Source organism: Indicator indicator, chromosome 10 (genome assembly GCF_027791375.1).
Source record: "Indicator indicator isolate 239-I01 chromosome 10, UM_Iind_1.1, whole genome shotgun sequence".
NCBI classification, from domain to species: Eukaryota; Metazoa; Chordata; class Aves; order Piciformes; family Indicatoridae; genus Indicator; species Indicator indicator.
The window spans coordinates 34,647,692-34,666,029 of NC_072019.1; the positions used below are offsets into that span (position 1 = coordinate 34,647,692).

Below are 18,338 nucleotides of genomic sequence, written 5' to 3' on the forward strand. Positions count from 1 at the left end.
ACCTGGAGTACCAGCACTGGGTTTTGTTAGTAACATCAGCACAAAGCGTAGGCAGTAATTTTTAATGCCTCTTTTTCTTTCTTTTTTTTAATGGGAGATTTAAAAAAGATAAACAGGGATAGTTTTGGTTTCAATTAAGTTAATCTTGTGCTATAAAAAATAATAGAAAATATTACTGGTTTTTACTGTAGGATAAAGTGCAGACTTGCAGTTAACCGGGAGAAGGAGGCAAGAAAGAGATCTGCCTCTCCTGTAGGAAAATGGGAGGAAGGTGGTCAGAATTGACCCTGTTTCCCTCAGGCTGCATGCAGCTAGAAATTACAGGCTGAAAGGAGGGAAGACAAGTGGAATCTGTTGTCTTTTTAAATTAGAGTTCTAAAAAGAGGATAGTGAAAGGTGAAACTCATCTCCCTTTAAAACTCACACCGAGTGGCCTTCCTGTGCTTGATCTTCACATGAAGCACAGTGGTTGAGATTTCCTTGAAAATGAAGGCAGAGTTTTGCACAGTTCTGGTGCAGATCAATGGCTTTAAACTGCAAGGTGTTTGGAAAAGAATTTTCTGTGCCTCTTACCCAATGAACAACCCAGGTCAAAGCAGAAGTTCTGGTTGTCGTATGTAAATGTACATTGCAAGTAATGCTTAGATGGTAAGACCACAGGCCAGTGGAAGGAGGCTGGAGTCAAAGCCATGGCAGTTTAGGTTCCCAGGAGGCTGGTGCTGTAAAAGCCAAGAACTTGTCCTGAAGTCAGTGGCTTTTGTGAGTGTTGGGTTGAGCTGGTGCCTCAGTTTCAAAGTGCCCAAGTTCATGAATGGATTGAAATGTCCTCTACTGGAGACAGGCTGAAAACAATCAGCTTGAACTGGACAAGAGATTTGGGAGCAAAGCCATTTGGTGGCTGTAGCCAGGCTGATGATTCTTGCCTTGATCCGTGGGTTGATTTACTGGACAAATTAATTTTTTTTTTAATTGTTATTTTTAAATTGTTAAAATACAGATTACCTAACCCAATTCTTGCTGGATAATTTACATCTGACTGCCCACTCTCTGCATGCAATATTTATTCATGGATCTCAGAAGGAATTCCTTCTTTCAGGAGTACTGAAATAAGAACTAGGACAAATTCAACCTGTAAGCAAGGTCAGCTTCAAGTGTCAGCGCTTGGAAAGTATTTCTCATGTCCTCAGCTGTCAGTTTGTGTTTGACTTTCTCTCTCAGGAGTTAGCTGTCTTGTATTTGGGCATCTCTTGTGCCCGCAGTGCTCTTGCTCTCTGGTGGTGTGGTTTTAACTGAGGCGAGCTGTGCTTCTCTCTGTCCAGAGCACCATCAACCCGGTGGACGCGGTGTACCAGCCCAGTCCCCTGGAGCAGTCTGTCATCAGCACCATGCCTTCCCAAGCAGTCTTACCTCCAGGTATGGGGTGCAGCAAGAGCAGCATGGGGGTGCAGCTGCAGGCTGGGTGGAGGGGGCTGCTCAGTGGTGGATAGCTTCTGAGTCACTGTAATAAAATGTATATGTTATACTTTTTATAATTGCATATCTTGGGCAGTGGTATCTTTAGATACTGCTGTAACTTATTTACAAAGTGCATTTACAGGGTCACTTATTTGGTTGTGGATATTGAATTCCACATTTAAAGACAGTTGAATGATTCAAGCACAGATCTAACATTTCCAATACAGCAGTTCCAATTGGAAATGCAGGTGCTGTGAGCTGTGGGTTTCCACAAACAGGATTCCGTGGCAGATTAACCAGGGACTCACCACTTGCTCCTCTGTCTGGTGTCTTCCCAGATGCTGTGGCTATGATGCAAGCAGTCCTTGGCTCGGAGAGGGGCTAAGGGCCTGTCTCTTGTGTGCACCATTGCCGTGCTGTAGCCTCTTCTGGGATTCAGTTCTCTTGGAGCTTTTCCCCTTTCTGTCTTGGTCCAGGTGCAAGGCCTGGCTGTAGTTGTTGCCTGTTAGCACAGGTTTTCAGCTGCTATTCTGGCAGCACTTGGCTCTTGTCTCTCTGCGGTAAGAACAAGGCCCAGGTGTAGTTGGTCTGCAAGGGAAGGCCCTTCAGCTGCAACTTAGCAGCATTTGGCTCTTGCTGCTGTCTGGGTGAGAACAAGGCAAGTTGCCTACCTTCTCAGCTGGTTTAAATACTGTCCCAAGACAGTTAATGCCCTTTGGTAACAGAGAAACCTGATAAATGAACCTCTAAGATGGGGCATATCCAAACATGGCCAGGGGCACACACAGTTCACAGCTGTGTCACAAAGTTAATCATGGTGGTACATGTTTATCTGGACCTCAGGAAGTGTCCAGTCTTGCACATTCACAGGTGCTTACAAGGTTAATTACATGTGCTAGGCATTTTGCCTGGACCATCTGGACCCCAGCAACTGACCAGGTTAGCACAGGTCATATGTGCAGCACAGTGGTGCAAAGGAAGAGAAAGGAGTGGGAGGCATGGAGCTTCCCACCAGGAAGTTCCTTGGAGAAGCTGATACATTTTCCTTGTTTACATTTCTAATATAACTTTCTTTAAAAAACAGTGTAGTTTTCAGAGAAGAGAAATGCTTTCCAGCTAAACAGCTGCAGGTTTTAAATGTTCTTTGCTCCATAATAAAGAAGAGCTGGGTAACAATGGCAGAAGCATTTTTCTCTCTCAGTGCCTTTTCTAGAAAGGGGTTTCACTGTTGAAGGTGAGGTGAAATCATGTGGAATCTCCTTCCCAACACAAGTATCATTCTTTCATTTAACATGAATTTTGGGTTTAACATCTCACAATATCTCCTAGAACCTGCTCAGCTGTGCAAGTCGGAGCAGCGACCCTCGTCACTGCCAGTGGGACCTGTAGTAGCATCACTTGGAAATCAGACCCCAACACCAAATAGTACAGGTACTGCTGTGTGTGACTGTCCTACTGAAGTACAAGAAATAAAACCTCAGTATGTATTGTCTGTAACCTCATGTCATTAGCTATTCAGATGACTTTGTACTGGCCTACATCTTGCTTTTAATCAACACTTGTTTCATGGTTGTGTTAAAATCAGTTTCTCTGTTCTTCCTCCCTACTGTGGTGCTCAGAATCAATATGAGTATTCCAGCTTCTTCTCTTAGTCACTGCAACCTTGCACAGGAACTTTGTAGTTGATACTGCTGGGACTGTTTAGTTTGGAAAAGAGGAGGCTGAGGGGAGATGTCATTGCTCTCTACAACTCCCTGAAAGGGTGTTGTAGAGAGGCTGCTGCTGGTCTGTTCTCACAGGTGATTAGTGATAGAACAAGAGGGAATGGCCTCAAGCTGCTGCTGGTAGGTTTAGACTGGACATTAGGAAAAATTTTTCATGGCAAGAGTGGTCAGGGATTGGAATGTGCTGCCCAGGGAGGTGGTGGAGTCCCCAAGCCTGGATGTGTTTCAAGGTGGATTGGATGTGGTGCTTGGGGCTATGGTTTAGGGGTGAGCCTTGTAGAGTAGGGTTCTGGGTTGGACTTGGTGATCATGAGGGACTTTTCCAACCTGAATGTTTCTGTGATTCTGTGAATACATCCGGTGTAGCCTTTGGGGTTTTAATTCATTGATTCCCTCCTCTCCCCCTTAAATAACGTCATTCATTTGGCTTTAAAAAATTGCAACAGCTACGTTAAGGCAGAAGGTGCTGTTGTGTATGTGAGGTTTGCTGTACCTTTCTACAACTGTTATATTTTAAGGGTTGTTGTTTTAATTTTTTTTTAAGTCTTATTTTTTAATGCTCCATAGGAAGTGGGCAGTCAGCACCCAGCAGCAGTCTCACCTCTCCAAGCCATGTCAACCTGTCTCCAAATACAGTCCCAGATTTCTCTTACTCAAGCAGTGAGGATGAGTTCTATGATGCTGATGAGTTCTATCAGAGCAGTTCTTCCCCAAAGCGCTGCATGGAGTAAGTAGCTGAGAGCAGGTGGTGCATGCTGAATAAAAGGGCATAGCTTCTCTGTAGACATTGCTTAAATTAATTAAGTTAAATTAATTACAAGGGAATCAAATTATAAACATTTGGTCTGAACTACTGCACTGTGAATTGTGAGGATGTGTTCCTCTAGTTCTTCAGGGTCTGCTGCAGTCCTGACTCGGAGCAGCACAGGAAGCAGCCTGAAGCGTCCAGACACCACAGAGTCCCTCAATTCTTCCATATCTAGTGGGACAAATGATGCTGGTAAGTGGACTGCAGGAACTTCCAGTGGGAGCTGCTGACTGTTCATGTGTGCAGACTGTGTCAGTGTGTGGATGGGCACACAGAGATGTGTGTTTCTGTAGTTACCACATGAGATGCAAACGCAGGCGAGCAGGCTTGAGACTGTGCTGCTGGAGAGGCAGCAGCACCCGGACCAGCTTGGGCAGCCAGACCAGCTCGGGCACCCGGGCCAGTTCTGGCCCAGCAGCAATGAACCTAAGTCAGCTTCTCCGTTCAGGCGGACAGGGTGCTTCCCAGAAGCACCTGGAGAAGGGTGGGAGGGGTGGCAGCGTGGGCTCCCTCACGCACCTGCATGGGGAACTGACGTGGCTGGGGGCGTCACTGTGGTTACCGTGTGAGATACAAACATGGGCAAGGCAGCTGGAGACCGTCCTCCGGAGAGGCAGCTGCAGCCATCTCACTGGATCACAGCTGGCAGCATGCTGGAATAGGAAAAAAACCAAAACCCCACCAAACCAATGAACAAAAACAGGTAGGGGTGAGTGAGCAGGGTGAGTGGGAAGGAGCAAACAGTGGTTGGTTCCGTCCTGGGCAGATCATATTCAGATCATATTCACAACATGGCTGAGAACCACAGGGCGAAGGGCTGTGGGAACTCAGACTGAGCTCCCTCGCAAACAAGCAGCTGTGCAGGTCTCTGGCTGCTGCGAGCTCCTGAGCCTGGCCCTTGAAGGGGTCCAAGACACCACTTGGGTACGGTGTGATCAATTAAACAACCTGCTCAGGCAGGTGGTCAAACCTGAGAGAGGAGGAAGAGAGACTGAGAACAATCAGAGTGTGAAAGTGGGATAGATTGGTGGAGCCATATTCTGAGGCCAAGGCAGCAGGAAGAGGCTCTACAAGTAGTGGAGGACCCCCACGCCTCTGGTCACCAGACAGAAGGAGGGGACATAATGGGCAAGGGAGAATGGAAAGAGGTCCCTTCTGGGAGAGGCAAGTGAGAACCTCCTCAGCCCCCCTCACCTACCCAGCTGCCATCACACCATAGGTATGTCTATAAATATCTGAGGGGTGGGTGTCAAGTGAAGGGGGCCAGACTCTTTTCAGTGGCTCACAGTGCTAAGACAAGGAACAACGGGTTCAAACTTGAACATGGAAGATTTCACCTTGACATGAGGAGAAACTTCTTTACAATGAGGGTGACAGAGCACTGGAACAGGCTGCTGAGGCGGGTTGTGGAGTCTCCTTCTCTGGAGACTTTCAAAACCCACTAGGATGTGTTCCTGTGCAGACTCCCCTGGGTGATCCTGCTTTTGGCAGGGGAGTTGAGGTCCCTTCCAACCTCTGATATACTGTGATACTGTGGTATGGGGCTTTGGGACTTGACAACCAGGAGAGTGAAGATGGAGACAAGAACAGGTACAGTGCTCTTCAAGGGGAACTGGACAATGGCAAGGGTGATGGCTCTTCCTGCTTAGAGGAGTCACCAAGGTCTAGTCAAACTGCCCCCCGCATTGAAACCTCCTCCATAAGGAGTAAAAGACAGGTCATTGTCATTGGTGACTCACTGCTTAGGGGAGAAGAAGGCCTGGTGTGCAGACCAGACCTGCTACACAGGGAGGTCTGCTGCCTCCCAGGGGCCTGCGTTAAAGATGTAAGGGAGAAGCTCCAGTCCCTGGTACAGCCCTCAGATTATTATCCCCTTTTGTTGTTCCAAGTAGGCAGTGATGAATTAGGAAGAACTCTTTCAAGGACAATGAAGAAGGACTTCAGAGCCTTGGGACGTCTGGTCAAGGGATCAGGAGCACAGGCCGTGTTCTCCTCCATCCCTCCAGTTGTGGGGAATGATGAGGGGTTAGGCAGGATATGCCAGCAGATTAATACTGGCAGGGGGCTGGGTTTTTTGACCATGGCTTGATTTACAAGAGGCCAGGCCTGTTGGCAACTAATGGGAATAGCCTATCCCACAGGAGGAGAAGGCTGGGAGTTGGCAGGGCTCATTGAGAGGGCTTTAAACTAGACTTGAAGGGGGAATTGGGACAAAACCAGTTGCTGCAGACAGGAGACTGAGGGTGGTAAGCGGGAGCCAGGGGAGGAATCAGCAGCCCAACTGAAGTGCACACCAATGCATGCAGTGTGGGTAACAAACAAGAGGAGCTGGAAGCACTGGTGCAGCAGGAAAACTATGATGTAGTCACCATCTCAGAAATGTGGCTACAGAGTCTTCAGGAGAAGACAGGCCAGGGAGAAGGGGTGGAGGGGTGGCCCTGTACATTAGGGAGGCTCTAGATGCCATTGAACTAGAGATTGAAAGGTGATTGCATTGAGTGCTGTGGGTGAGAATTAGAGGGAAGGCCAACAAGGCTGATAGCCTGGTTGGAGTCTGTTATAGACCACCCAACCACGATGAAGAGGTTGATGAATTATTCTATAAGCAGCTGGAGGCTGTGTCAAGATTACCAGCCCTTGTTCTTATGGGCAACTTTCACCTGCTGGACACCTGCTGGGAACTTAACACAGCAGAGAGGAGGCAGTCTAGAAGATTCTTGGAGTGTACGGAGGGTAGCTGCCATGTGAGCCTGCCAGGGGTGAGGCTTTGCTTGACCCTCTTTTTACAAGTAGAAGAGGACTGGTGGGAGCTGTGGTGATGGGAGGCTGCCTGGGGTGCAGTGCCCATGAGATAACTGAGTTTTCAATATGCAGCCAAGCTAAGAGGGGCATCAACAAAACCTCCACTCTGGACTTGCGGAGGGTGGACTTGATTACCTAAGGAACTAACTCAGAGGGTACCTTGGGAAACAGCCCTTAAAAACAAAGGGGTCCAGGAGGGCTGGACCTGCTTCGAGAAAGAACTCTTGAAGGTGCAGGAACAGGCTGTCCCAGTGTGCCAGAAGAGGAGCTGCTGGGGTAGACAGCTGGCCTGGATGGGCAATGAGCTTCTGAGCAAATTAAGGGGAAAAAAAAGAGGGTGTGTCTCCTTTGGAAAAAAGGGGAGGTGATCCAGGAAATGCTTAAGGAGGTTGCTAGGTCATAGAGGAAAAAAATTAGAAAGGCAAAAGCCCATTTAGAACTTAGACTGGCCACTGCTGTGAAGGACAATAAAAAATGTTTTTATAAATATATTAATGGCAAAAGGAGGGAGAAGGATGACCTCCACTCCTTAGTGGACATGGAGAGGAATAGAATAACAAAAGACAAGGAAAAGGCAGAGGTGCTTAATGCCTTCTTTGCTTCAATTTTCAATATTAGGATAGGTTGTCGGCAGGACAACTGGCCTCCTGAGCTGGCTGATGGAAACAGGGAGCAGTATAGTACCCCTGCAATCCAGGAGGAAGAAGTTAGAGACCTGCTGAGCCACTTGAATCCCCACAAGTCCATGGGATCAGATGGGATCCATCCTAGGGTGCTGAGAGAGCTGGCAGATGAGCTGGCCAAGCCACTGTCCATCATTTATCAGCAGTCCTGGCTCACTGGTGAGGTCCCTCATGACTGGAAGCTGGCCAAGGTGATGCCCATCCACAAGAAGGGCTGAAAGGAGGAGCCAGGGAATTCCAGGCCTGTCAGCCTGACCTCAGTGGCAGGCAAGACTATGGAGCAGGTCATCTTGAGTGCAATCACACAGGACCTACAGGATTGCAAAGGGATCAGGCCCAGCCAGCACAGATTTAGGAGGGGCAAGTCCTGCCTGACCAACCTGATCTCCTTCTCTGACCAGGTGAGTGCCTGGTGGATGTGGGGCAGGCTGTGTAGTTGACCTGGATTTCAGCAAGGCCTTTGACACCATCCCCCATGGCAAACCCCTGGCCAGGCCAAGCTGTCAGCCTGTGGCTTGGACAGGAGCACTCTCTGCTGGGTTAAGAACTGGCTGGAGTGACCAGGCCCAGAGAGTGGTGGTGAATGGTGCCACATCCAGCTGGCAGCCTGTCACTAGTGGTGTCCCCCAGGGATCACTGCTGGGCCCCATCCTGTTCAATATCTTTATTGATGATCTGGATGAGGGGATTGAGTCCATCATCAGTAAATTTGCAGATGACACCAAGCTGGGAGCAGGTGTTGATCTGTTAGAAGGTAGAAGGGCTCTGCAGAGGGACCTTGACAGGCTGGACAGATGGGCAGAGTCCAATGACAAGTCTAAGTGCAGGGTTCTACACTTTGGCCTCAACAACCCCATGCAGTGCTACAGGCTGGGGACAGAGTGGCTGGAGAGCAGCCAGGCAGAGAGGGACCTGGGGGTACTGGTCGACAGCAGCTGAACATGAGCCAGCAGTGTGCCCAGGGGGCCAAGAAGGCCAATGGCATCCTGGCCTGCATCAGCAATAGTGTGGCCAGCAGGAGCAGGGAGGTCATTCTTCCCCTATACTCAGCATTGGTTAAGCCACAGCTTGAGTCCTGTGACCAGTTGTGGACCCCTCCATTTAAGAAAGATGTTGAGATGCTGGAAGGTGTCCAGAGAAGGGCAACAAGGCTGGGGAGGGGACTGGAGCACAAACCCTGTGAGGAGAGGCTGAGGGAGCTGGGGGTGTTTAGCCTGGAGAAGAGGAGGCTCAGGGGAGACCTCATTGCTGTCTACAACTCCCTGAAGGGAGGCTGTAGCCAGGTGGGGGTTGGTCTCTTCTGCCAGGCAACAGTGACAGAAGGAGAGGACACAGTCTCAAGCTGTGTCTGAGGAGGTTTGGGCTGGATGGGAGGAAGAAATTCTTCCCAGCAAGAGAGATTGGTCATTAGAATGGGCTGCCCAGGGAGGTGGTGGAGTCACCATTCCTGGAAGTGCGTAAAAAAAGCCTGGCTGAGGTGCTCAGTGCCATGGGTTATTTGATTAGATGGTGCTGGGTGATAGGTTGGGCTTGATGATTTCGAAGGTCTTTACCAACCTGGTCAGTTTTGTGATTTTGTGTGTATGACAGAGTACTCCTGCAGAGTGATTTACCTGCTCTTTCTTTGCCAGTGGAAGCTTGTTAAATGTGGAATTTAAACAGCCTCATTTACAAGTAAGACCTTTCTGACAGCTAATTAAATACAGTCTGTCTGTGAAGGTTTAGAGGAAAACAAAAGCAATTTGGTCTTTTTTAGATCTCTTCGATCCTCCTGACGATAGAGATGATGATGGGGAAGGAGAGTCGGTGGAAGAACACAAGAGTGTCATTATGCATCTGCTGTCACAAGTTAGGTTAGGAATGGATCTAACAAAGGTAAACCTGCAGATTGCTTATGGGAAAGGGAGGGAGAGTGAAGCCTGGAGAGTTGGGGCTGTTCAGACTGGAGAGGAGAAGGCTACAAGGAGTCCTTATTGTGGCCTTCCAGCATCTGAAGGGGGCCTACAGGAAAGCTGGAGAGAGACTTCTTAGGGTGTCAGGAAGTGATAGGACTAGGGGGAATGGAGCAAAACTAGAAATGGGTAGATTCAGATTGGATGTTAGGAAGAAATTCTTCCCCATGAGGGTGGTGAGAGACTGGAACAGGTTGCCCAGGGAGGTAGTGGAAGCCTCATCCCTGGAGGTTTTTGCAGCCAGGCTGGATGTGGCTGTGAGCAACCTGCTGTAGTGTGAGGTGTCCCTGGGCATGGCAGGGGGGTTGGAACTGGATGATCCTTGAGGTCCCTTACAACCCTGACAATTCTACGATTCTCTAAGTGTCTATTTTTTCTAGAGCTGGTTAAGCTGGCATCTCTTTAACATGGGATCTTTTTTAATTGGAGTGGTTACTGGCAGGTGAAAAATGAATACAGAATAAATACATCCAACTGCTGAAGTCAGTCTGGGGATAATAGTTTGCTGTGGAAAGTAGCTGCTTGTCCTCCTTGAGCCTGATCCTTGGAGTGCCCCTAAAGCTGGGATAAGAGGAATGCTCCCTGCAGTAGCAATGTCCTGTCTTTAGCTTCCTAGAATGAAGATCTGCAAGATCCCTGTGTTTGGTGACATTCAGTAAGATATAAATAGACCAGCAGGTGTAAAGAAGCATATAGTGAAATGCTTGGCTTAGCTGGGCAAGGAAAGAGTTGGGATTTTTTGTGAACGTGATTCTTGTTGGTGTTTGTCTTAAGGCTGAAGGAACAGCATTCTGAAGGTGTTGATCATTCCAGGCAGCTTGGTTAAATTCAAACAAAGTGATTCCAGACCAAAAAAATAAAAAAAGTAGGAGAGATCAACCCTGTTACTACTTTCCTGAAGTGGGTGATACTAAGTGTCCAGTCTGGAACTCAAAATAGACAATAAAAAGATAAACTTCCAGATTTTCTGGAGAAATATCCAGCAGCTCACAGGCAAACTATGGGAGTTACTTGGTAGTTCTGAAGAGGGATTGATCCCCAATGTGTCTGTTTTGGCAACTCCTGGGCCAGTTGAAAGTTACCCTCTGGAGCTGCCAAGGAGCACTTTGAGCATGCATCTTGCCTGCATCGCTTTAAAGTCAGCACTCAACACTGCTCTCAACAGTGCTCTGTGGCAGGTCCCTGCAATGGAACTCTGCAGGTGCTGGTGGGGAAGACCTTTGCCTCGGTAAGAGTGCACTGAAGGGAAGGTGACTGCAGGAACTGAGATTTTGACTATAACCAGGAATTGGCAGTGTACGCATAGATGACATTAATCAGTGTACCTGTAATTAAGAACAGCTTTTGATAAGCTCAGCCATGTAGCTGCATCTGCTCTAAGTAGGATAAGAGATGGTTCCTCTTGAATCTTGGGGTTTATAGAAGATGCCTGGCCTGCAGGTGTCAGAACTCGGGGGTGGGTGTGAGAGCACAATCAGCTTACAGGCACCCAAGGCCTTGGGTGCTGTGTGTGCTCTTTGCAGCTCCTGTAGGTGCTCCTCTGCAGAATGTTAGCCTCTCTCAGCTGCAGGTGGTGTTTTTCTTCACCCAGGTGGTTCTCCCAACTTTCATCCTCGAGCGAAGATCGCTGTTGGAAATGTATGCTGACTTCTTTGCACATCCAGATCTATTTGTCAGGTATTTGAGTTTTGAAGTAGAGCATTAACTGGTTCTGGTGCTGTTGGTGGCCTTTGTGGGCTGCCAAAAGTTGTTTGGTTGAGTTGTTTGGTTGTTTGGAAGAGTGTCGCTTGGGGGCTTGATCCAAATGTCAAAGCAATCAAACTTCTAGTCATAAAAACAACCACCCATCCAAAAAGCTTTCCTGTGTTTGAAGTACCTGCTTGTACTCCATTTTGCCTGTCCTTTTCTCTCTTTTGGCCCCTGCAGCATCAGTGACCAGAAGGACCCAAAGGACCGCATGGTTCAGGTGGTGAAATGGTACCTGTCAGCCTTCCACGCCGGCAGGAAAGGCTCAGTTGCTAAGAAGCCTTACAACCCCATCCTGGGTGAGATCTTCCGGTGTCACTGGGTGCTACCAGGCACTGAAGGCGAAGATGACATGGTTAGTTTCCTGTGGCATGGTTCTTGTTGCCTATAATGCATCCCAGTAATTCACTAACATTGATGAGTGGCCTGACTGAAATGGCTCATGCTTTGTTCAAGCAGTAAAATCAACAATCTGAGGCAATTTCTTAACTGGTTTCCCCCTCCCCACCCCCTTTTGCTTTGGACAGAGGTTTAAAATACCTTGCCTAACAAAATTTGAGCTATTGGTGTAATAACTATTTGACATGTTGAAAATGCTCCCCTGTTTCCTGAACTGTTTCATAGCCCTGACTGTGAACTCCTCTTTCTAAAGCTCTGCTTTATGATTTCTCCATTTCCCTAACCCCTTGTGTTTCTAACAGTGGGGTTTCTTTTCCTCACTTACAACCCAGGAAGCAGTGCACTTTCTCCAATATATTTAATTAAAAATCTTTTTGTAGACTTCTCAGGTTTGGATTCTGAGCTTCTTCATTTTTTGCTTTCTCAGAGTAGGTTTGGTGAAGGGTAAGGCACTTGAGAGTAGTGCCACTTGTAGTCTGCAATCTTCTGCCAGTGGATGAGTTGCTCTTTTATTTGCCAGAGTCTCAATGAGACTCAAGGATGAATCAGACTTTTCTGCACATGAACCATCACCACTGATTGCAGAGAACAGCTCCAACACTTGCAGGGCAGCCTGCAGGAAGTGCTTTTGTTGTTCTATTTTCACACCTGGGAAGTTGCAAATGAAGATGTGGGAAGTGCTGTTGTGAGGTATCTCAGGTAGCCTCAGCAGATCTTAGTGTGGTTGTTCAGACACAAACCATGCACTTTGCCCATTTGATCCCTCTCCTCCCCATGAGTTTGCTCAAATCTTTCCCTTGCTTCTGATCAGAGTTTAGGTTCCCATTTGCTGCCATAAGGATGATATTGTAATTGTACTTCCATTGCTTCTAATGCTGACCTACTTTCTATGATACTTTCTATGATTTGCCACTGGTTTCAGGAGTTCCTCTCCTTTGTCAGTAAACTGACAAAGCTGTTAGAATCCCCACAACATTGTTTTTGGAAGCCTTTAGACATGGAAGCAGCTTCTCTTGGCAGCATCCAATGTCCCCTAAGCACTGCCACTGATGCAAATCCTCTCTGCTCTCATGCAGGAACCAGTTTCAGAAGGACCAGTCCCTTGGGTCAGCAAAAGCAATGTGACGTTTGTGGCAGAGCAGGTCTCTCACCATCCTCCAAGTAAGTTGACAATAGCTTTGCTAATAGAGGTGGCATCTGGGTAGGAGCCACAAGTGAAGTCAGCTCCTGGTTGATAGACATTTTGGATTTCCCTTTGCTCTCCAAATTTAAACGCTGGAAGTTTTTCCTCTAGAGATTGTTTTTGTGAAAAACAAATTGCCAGACTCAGTTGCCACAGAAGTGGGAGGCAGTTTGAGATGCTTCTGAGGAGTGAATTTGGCAGAGGTAGCATTAATGCCTGGTGCTGCTCTTTTTACTGCCTCCCCCTGCAGTTTCAGCATTTTACGCAGAGTGCTTTAACAAGAGGATCCAGTTCAATGCTCACATATGGACCAAGTCCAAGTTCCTGGGAATGTCCATTGGGGTGCACAACATCGGGCAGGGTGAGTGTGTCTGCAAGGAGGTGACATCCTGCCACTAGACTGCTGACAGAAAATACTCAAAGTCATCCTATGAAATGCAAGGGCCATTGGATTGGTGTCATGGGAGCTTGCCTGCCTAGGAATTGGTGATGCCTTTTCCACACGTGGTGTGTTGAAATCATTTAAGGCCCAGCTTTTCACATAAACACACCTCTCCCTGTCCTCACAGGATGTTAGGGGTTGGAAGGGACCTCTGGACATCTTCCCGCCCAATCCCTCTGCTAGAGCAGGACCATAGAATCTAGTGCAGGTCACGCAGGAATGCACTCAGACAGAGCTTGAAAGTCTCCAGAGAAGGAGACTCCACAACCTCTCTGGGCAGCCTGTTCCAGGGCTCTTCACTGTGAGGGTCCCAGAAGTTCTTCCTCATGTTGAGGTGGAACTTCCTGTGCTGTTGTTTACATCCATTGCCCCTTGTCCTATCACAGGGCACAAGTGAGCAGAGGCTGTCCCTTCCTGACCCCTAGCCCTCAGATATTGATAGACATTGATTAATTCCCCTCTGTCTTCTCCTCTCCAGACTAAACAGCCCCAGGGCTCTTAGCTTCTCCTTATCAGGCAGTGCTCCAGTCCCTTCATCATCCTTGTAGCCCTTCATTGGACTCTCAAGTCCCTCTTGAACTGGGAAGCCCAGAACTGGATGCAATATTCCAGGTGAGGCCTCACCAGGGCAGAGTAGAGGGGGAGGAGAACCTCCCTGGATCTGCTGGACACACTCCTCTGAATGCAGCCCAGGATTCCATTGTCCCTCTTGGCCACCAGGGCACATTGCTGTCCCATGCAGGACTTGTTGTCCACCAGCACTCCCAGGTCCTTCTCCACAGGGCTGCTCTCCAGCAGATCACCTCCCAACCTGCATTGGTGCAGTTTATTCTTCCTTCCCAGATGCAGGACTCTGCACTTACCCTTGTTGAACCCTCTCTGGCTGCTGGGCATTCTCAGCCTCTAACCCAGGCTTTTCACCTTTCCTTTTATGGAACCTGTTTGTAGTGAACTATTTCAGGACATAACAGAAAGTTTGTCAGGGTTTTGCTTAATGTTTCTCCCATCTGTTTTCCTTTCTCTCTGGCAGGCTGTGTCACTTGCCTAGACTATGATGAACACTACATTTTGACCTTCCCTAATGGTTATGGAAGGTGAGTAAATGCTTTCTTTGGCATTTCCATTTGTAATGCCTTGTAAAATTTCATGCTTAGTATTTATTAAAGGGTTACCCATGTAATCTCTCTACCTCTCTGTAACTGCAGGTCTATTCTCACTGTGCCATGGATAGAACTGGGGGGAGAGTGCAGCATTAATTGCTCCAAGACAGGCTACAACGCTTCCATCGTCTTCCACACAAAACCATTTTATGGAGGAAAGAAACACAGAATTACAGCTGAAATTTTGTAAGCAGCTTCCTTCAGTTTATCTTGTTATTCACTTTAATTGCTGACAGGCAGGAGTGTGAAATACTGCAACAGCTGCACCAGTCATTTACCTGATGGGTACCTGTCAGGGGTTGCCACTTTATAGCCAAGCTTTGTCAGGAGGTCTGCACAAGCCTGCTTCCTGCCTTGTCCTGCTCTAGTATGGTTCTCAGTTGTTCATCAAAAGGAATTTAATCTTTCACTCCTAAATTATTTGAAATTTCTTCATCATTGTTTTTCCTAAAAACACTGAAGCAAGCCTTGTAAGGCTGCTGTTTGCAGTGTGTCATTACAGCTCTGCTGCAGCGGGGCAGGGCAGAGAACTCAGTGCAGATTCTCACCCTTATTCTGCTCTAATATCACTGACAGAATGAGTGTCAAAGCTGGGGTTTAAATCACTTCCAGGCACACATTGGTGGATGTCATTTGTGAACCAGAGTGTCTGTGCTTCCCAAGAGTCTGGGGAAACAGCTTTGAGTTTGTGAAACCTTTTCTAAGATGGACACTCTATAGATCTGTCTCCAAAGCCTGTAACTAGCTTCCTAAACTCCAAGAGCCCTAGGGTGAGCCCTGCATTACCCTGCACCAGCACTGCCCACTGAGGGCGATCTGCTCAGAGCAGCTGATGCAAAACTTCCTGTGTACAGAACCTTCCTCTTTTCTGTATCAGCCGTGGACATGTTGAGGGCTGGTTAAAGCAGTCTGTACAGGAGCTAGGATGAAGTTTTGATCCCTGAGGTTTTCCAGGTGCTGAGAACTGCCTGTTTCTTCCTCTTCAGTTCCCCCAACGACAAGAAGCCCTTCTGCTCAATTGAAGGCGAATGGAACGGTGTCATGTACGCAAAGTACTCCACGGGGGTAACGCAGCTTCTCCTTCTCCTTTGCATCAGAAATGGAGCATCAGGCTTGGAAAGTTTGGGGAGGCAGTGTAGGGGGTGTGGGGATGTGTGGTTTTGTTGGTTTTGTAGTTGGGCCCTTCCTGTGAAGCTGCCCAAAAGATCTTCAGCATGCTGAATTCAGGATCATAAGTCCTGAAGTTTGTGTTGATTTATTCTGAAGGCCACCTGCCATAGCCAGAAGAGAAGGCAGAGAGTGGTGCTCCCTAACCCTAACCCTGACCACCAGTGTACCAGAGTGTGAGGGGATACACATTTTAAGCCTAGCTAAAGAACTGATTTTTTTATTCTCTCTAGGAGAATACTGTCTTTATAGATACCAAGAAGATGCCTATAATTAAGAAGAAGGTGAGGAAATTAGAGGACCAAGAGGACTTTGAGTCTCGCTGGTAAGGACAACTTCAGTTAAATGCACAAATTAAGACTTTTTACTTTTTTTAGTTAAGGCTCAAATGTGTAGCAGATCTGGCTCATGCTACATTTAATCCATGCACTGCTTGGACACCTGTGCTCCTCCTAAGCCTGCACTGCAGGACAGAGCCAAGGTACAAAAAGCAGGCTGGAGGTTTAAGGGGGAACAGGAGACCTGTAATTCTTGGTCACATCCTTGTGGGCACCAAATGTTCCAGGGAGGCCTGGAGCACTTTGCTATGGCCTCAGTGTTGGCACTAGCCTGTGGAGTTGTGGTTTAACAGATATTGGGGGTTTGATAATGCTGTGGTTTAATAGACACTGGGGGCTTGATAAAGTGAGACACACTTTAATTCAAACCAGCTACTAGCCACTAGTGTGTTTTTCCAATCTTGTAGCACCTTGCTTCTCTAAAGCAGTCTCCATTCCCCTTTCTCTTGTAAGCTTATGGAAGGATGTTACCTACAACTTAAAAATCCGAGACATCGATGCAGCCACAGCAGCAAAGCACGCGCTGGAAGAGAGGCAGAGAGCTGAAGCCAGAGCCAGGAAGGAGAAGGAGACCTCATGGGAAACAAGGGTGAGCTTTAGTGGCACAGTGTAAATGCTCTCTCCCCTCTGGCAGCTGAGTCATCGGGGGCTGACAGCTGCTTGTGGCCTTGTTCCTAGTTATTCCATGAGGACGGGGAGTGCTGGGTGTACGACGAGCCCCTGCTGAAACGCCTGGCTGCCAGCAAGCATTGAGGGAGTTCTGAAGCGGCCAGCAGGGGAGCCTGGGCTCTGCCGCGTTTACAGCTGACAGCGAGAGGCACCAGTTCTCACGTACGTACCCTCTGGAGAGCCTGACCCCTCTGACTACAGTGGTTCCTATCTCAGGGATACTGGACTTCCTGATGCACATAAGCAATTAAATTGGCTGTGCAGTAATTCAGACTGGACTGTGCTCTGGTGGTAGTGCAAAGGCAGGCTGCTGGAGTCCTGTTACTGCTGCTCTAAAGCATGGAGCATCTGGGCCGTGAAGCATAGACACTCTGTATAACCACTGTGAAGGCCACAGCCTTGCCTTGGTATCAGTTGCAGAATATTCCTGGGTCCTCCATATTTAAAAACCAAGAAGCAAGCTGCAAGACATCATTTAAACCTAGCTCCCATTTGCCATCTGTACATAGGAGGGACAGTGGTTAGAAACTGCTACCTAAATGTTACCTTCCACCTGTATGATAATCAGACCTGCTGGCATCTCAGTGTCTTGCCCAAAATAAGTTTTGTTATTTTGAGATTAAACTGTACCCATAGATAATTCTACTCAGTTCATCTTAAAGCTTCATAAAATAGATTTTTTTCAAACTTCTCTTACAGACTTCTTTTTTATTTCATAATAAACCTTTGCAGCAAGACTGTTTTCAGCTGAGTGATGATCCATTGTCTGTTTGATGTGAAATGGGGTAGTGTTTCCTGACTGGACTCCTTGCAGCTAAACCCACTTCCCGAAGCAGCAAAAGGAGCAGAACATGCAGCACCCACAGCTACAGCCAAGCCTTGCTTCAGCAGAGGAGCTCCCCAGTACTGCAGGAATCTCTGCCTTTCTGTGCTTTAGCCTGAAGTTCAGCACTGGTGACCTGAGTAAATGGCTGCACAAAGCACTCAAAGCTATTTCTCTTCCCACAGTTCCAGCTGGCTTTTATTTGATTTCAGCTCAACTTTGCCTGTGTTGCACATACAGAAAGACTGAGGGCAGGGAGAAGGCAGTGAGAGAATCAAACTGCAAAGATCTTTTTTCCAACTCCTCGAGGAGAAGGGTGGAATATTGTCTGTGAGGAGCTGTAACTGGTCCAGCTCTGCAGGAGTGATGCGCAGGACAGTCTGAACAAAAAGGCACAGCCCATCGCTTCAGAGAGCGCGAGGGGAGAACCTGACATCTTTCTGGTGCTGGTGGTGGAACTCTGCTTTTGCTCCAGTTAGAACTGAGGGGTGTGGTGTTCCTCATGAGCCCAGGAGATGAATGGGAAAGGGTGGCTGGAAACTTACTTGAGGAAAGCTTCCTCAGGATCCACATGGCCACCTCCATCCCAGCTCCTGCTGCAGCCCTGTTACAACAGGAGCAGGGGTGTAGTGTTGGCATTGCAGAAAGCAGCTGCACTACACAGCAGTAGGGGCACCACCTCAGTTTTATTTGAGTATTTTATGGTAAGGGAGCACATTCAGAGTTGATATGTAAGCTTTGATGTCCTTGATGGAAGTAACATTAGTCAAAGAAGTAGGGGGCAAGAAAACAAGATGAGGTATTTCACCAGAGGAAGAGTTCTGTACTCCTTGGACTGCTGTAATCTCTGAGTCCCCTTCGTGTCTGCCATACCCAACCACCTGCAAAGAGAGTGACCAAAGTGGTGTTCACCTGCCCCAGGCAGCACAGAGAGGTGCAACTTAAATAGCAACAAGAATTAGCAATGTAGGAACTGTGAACAGCACC

General features: G+C 47.8%; 2 protein-coding genes across 5 annotated transcripts in view; one reads left to right on the plus strand and one right to left on the minus strand.

Annotated features, from left to right (window-relative positions):
- The window catches only part of OSBPL9 (oxysterol binding protein like 9), a 97,143-nt gene extending 79,892 nt beyond the window's left edge, over window positions 1–17,251 (plus strand). For all 4 annotated transcript variants that reach the window (XM_054384587.1, XM_054384588.1, XM_054384589.1 and 1 more), the window contains 15 exons: window positions 1,320–1,413; window positions 2,785–2,886; window positions 3,747–3,906; window positions 4,067–4,179; window positions 9,229–9,347; window positions 11,016–11,101; window positions 11,351–11,529; window positions 12,653–12,730; window positions 13,003–13,113; window positions 14,225–14,288; window positions 14,400–14,540; window positions 15,341–15,419; window positions 15,755–15,846; window positions 16,313–16,448; window positions 16,538–17,251. In XM_054384587.1, coding sequence (XP_054240562.1) covers window positions 1,320–1,413; window positions 2,785–2,886; window positions 3,747–3,906; window positions 4,067–4,179; window positions 9,229–9,347; window positions 11,016–11,101; window positions 11,351–11,529; window positions 12,653–12,730; window positions 13,003–13,113; window positions 14,225–14,288; window positions 14,400–14,540; window positions 15,341–15,419; window positions 15,755–15,846; window positions 16,313–16,448; window positions 16,538–16,612 — 1,629 coding nt within the window. In that variant the 3' untranslated portion in view covers window positions 16,613–17,251. The remainder of the gene's footprint in view (window positions 1–1,319; window positions 1,414–2,784; window positions 2,887–3,746; window positions 3,907–4,066; window positions 4,180–9,228; window positions 9,348–11,015; window positions 11,102–11,350; window positions 11,530–12,652; window positions 12,731–13,002; window positions 13,114–14,224; window positions 14,289–14,399; window positions 14,541–15,340; window positions 15,420–15,754; window positions 15,847–16,312; window positions 16,449–16,537) is intronic.
- A 286-nt stretch (window positions 17,252–17,537) lies between these two features.
- NRDC (nardilysin convertase) overlaps window positions 17,538–18,338 on the minus strand; it is a 40,719-nt gene continuing 39,918 nt past the window's right edge. Inside the window, exon 31 of the mRNA XM_054384638.1 lies at window positions 17,538–18,232. Coding sequence (XP_054240613.1) covers window positions 18,038–18,232 — 195 coding nt within the window. The 3' untranslated portion in view covers window positions 17,538–18,037. The remainder of the gene's footprint in view (window positions 18,233–18,338) is intronic.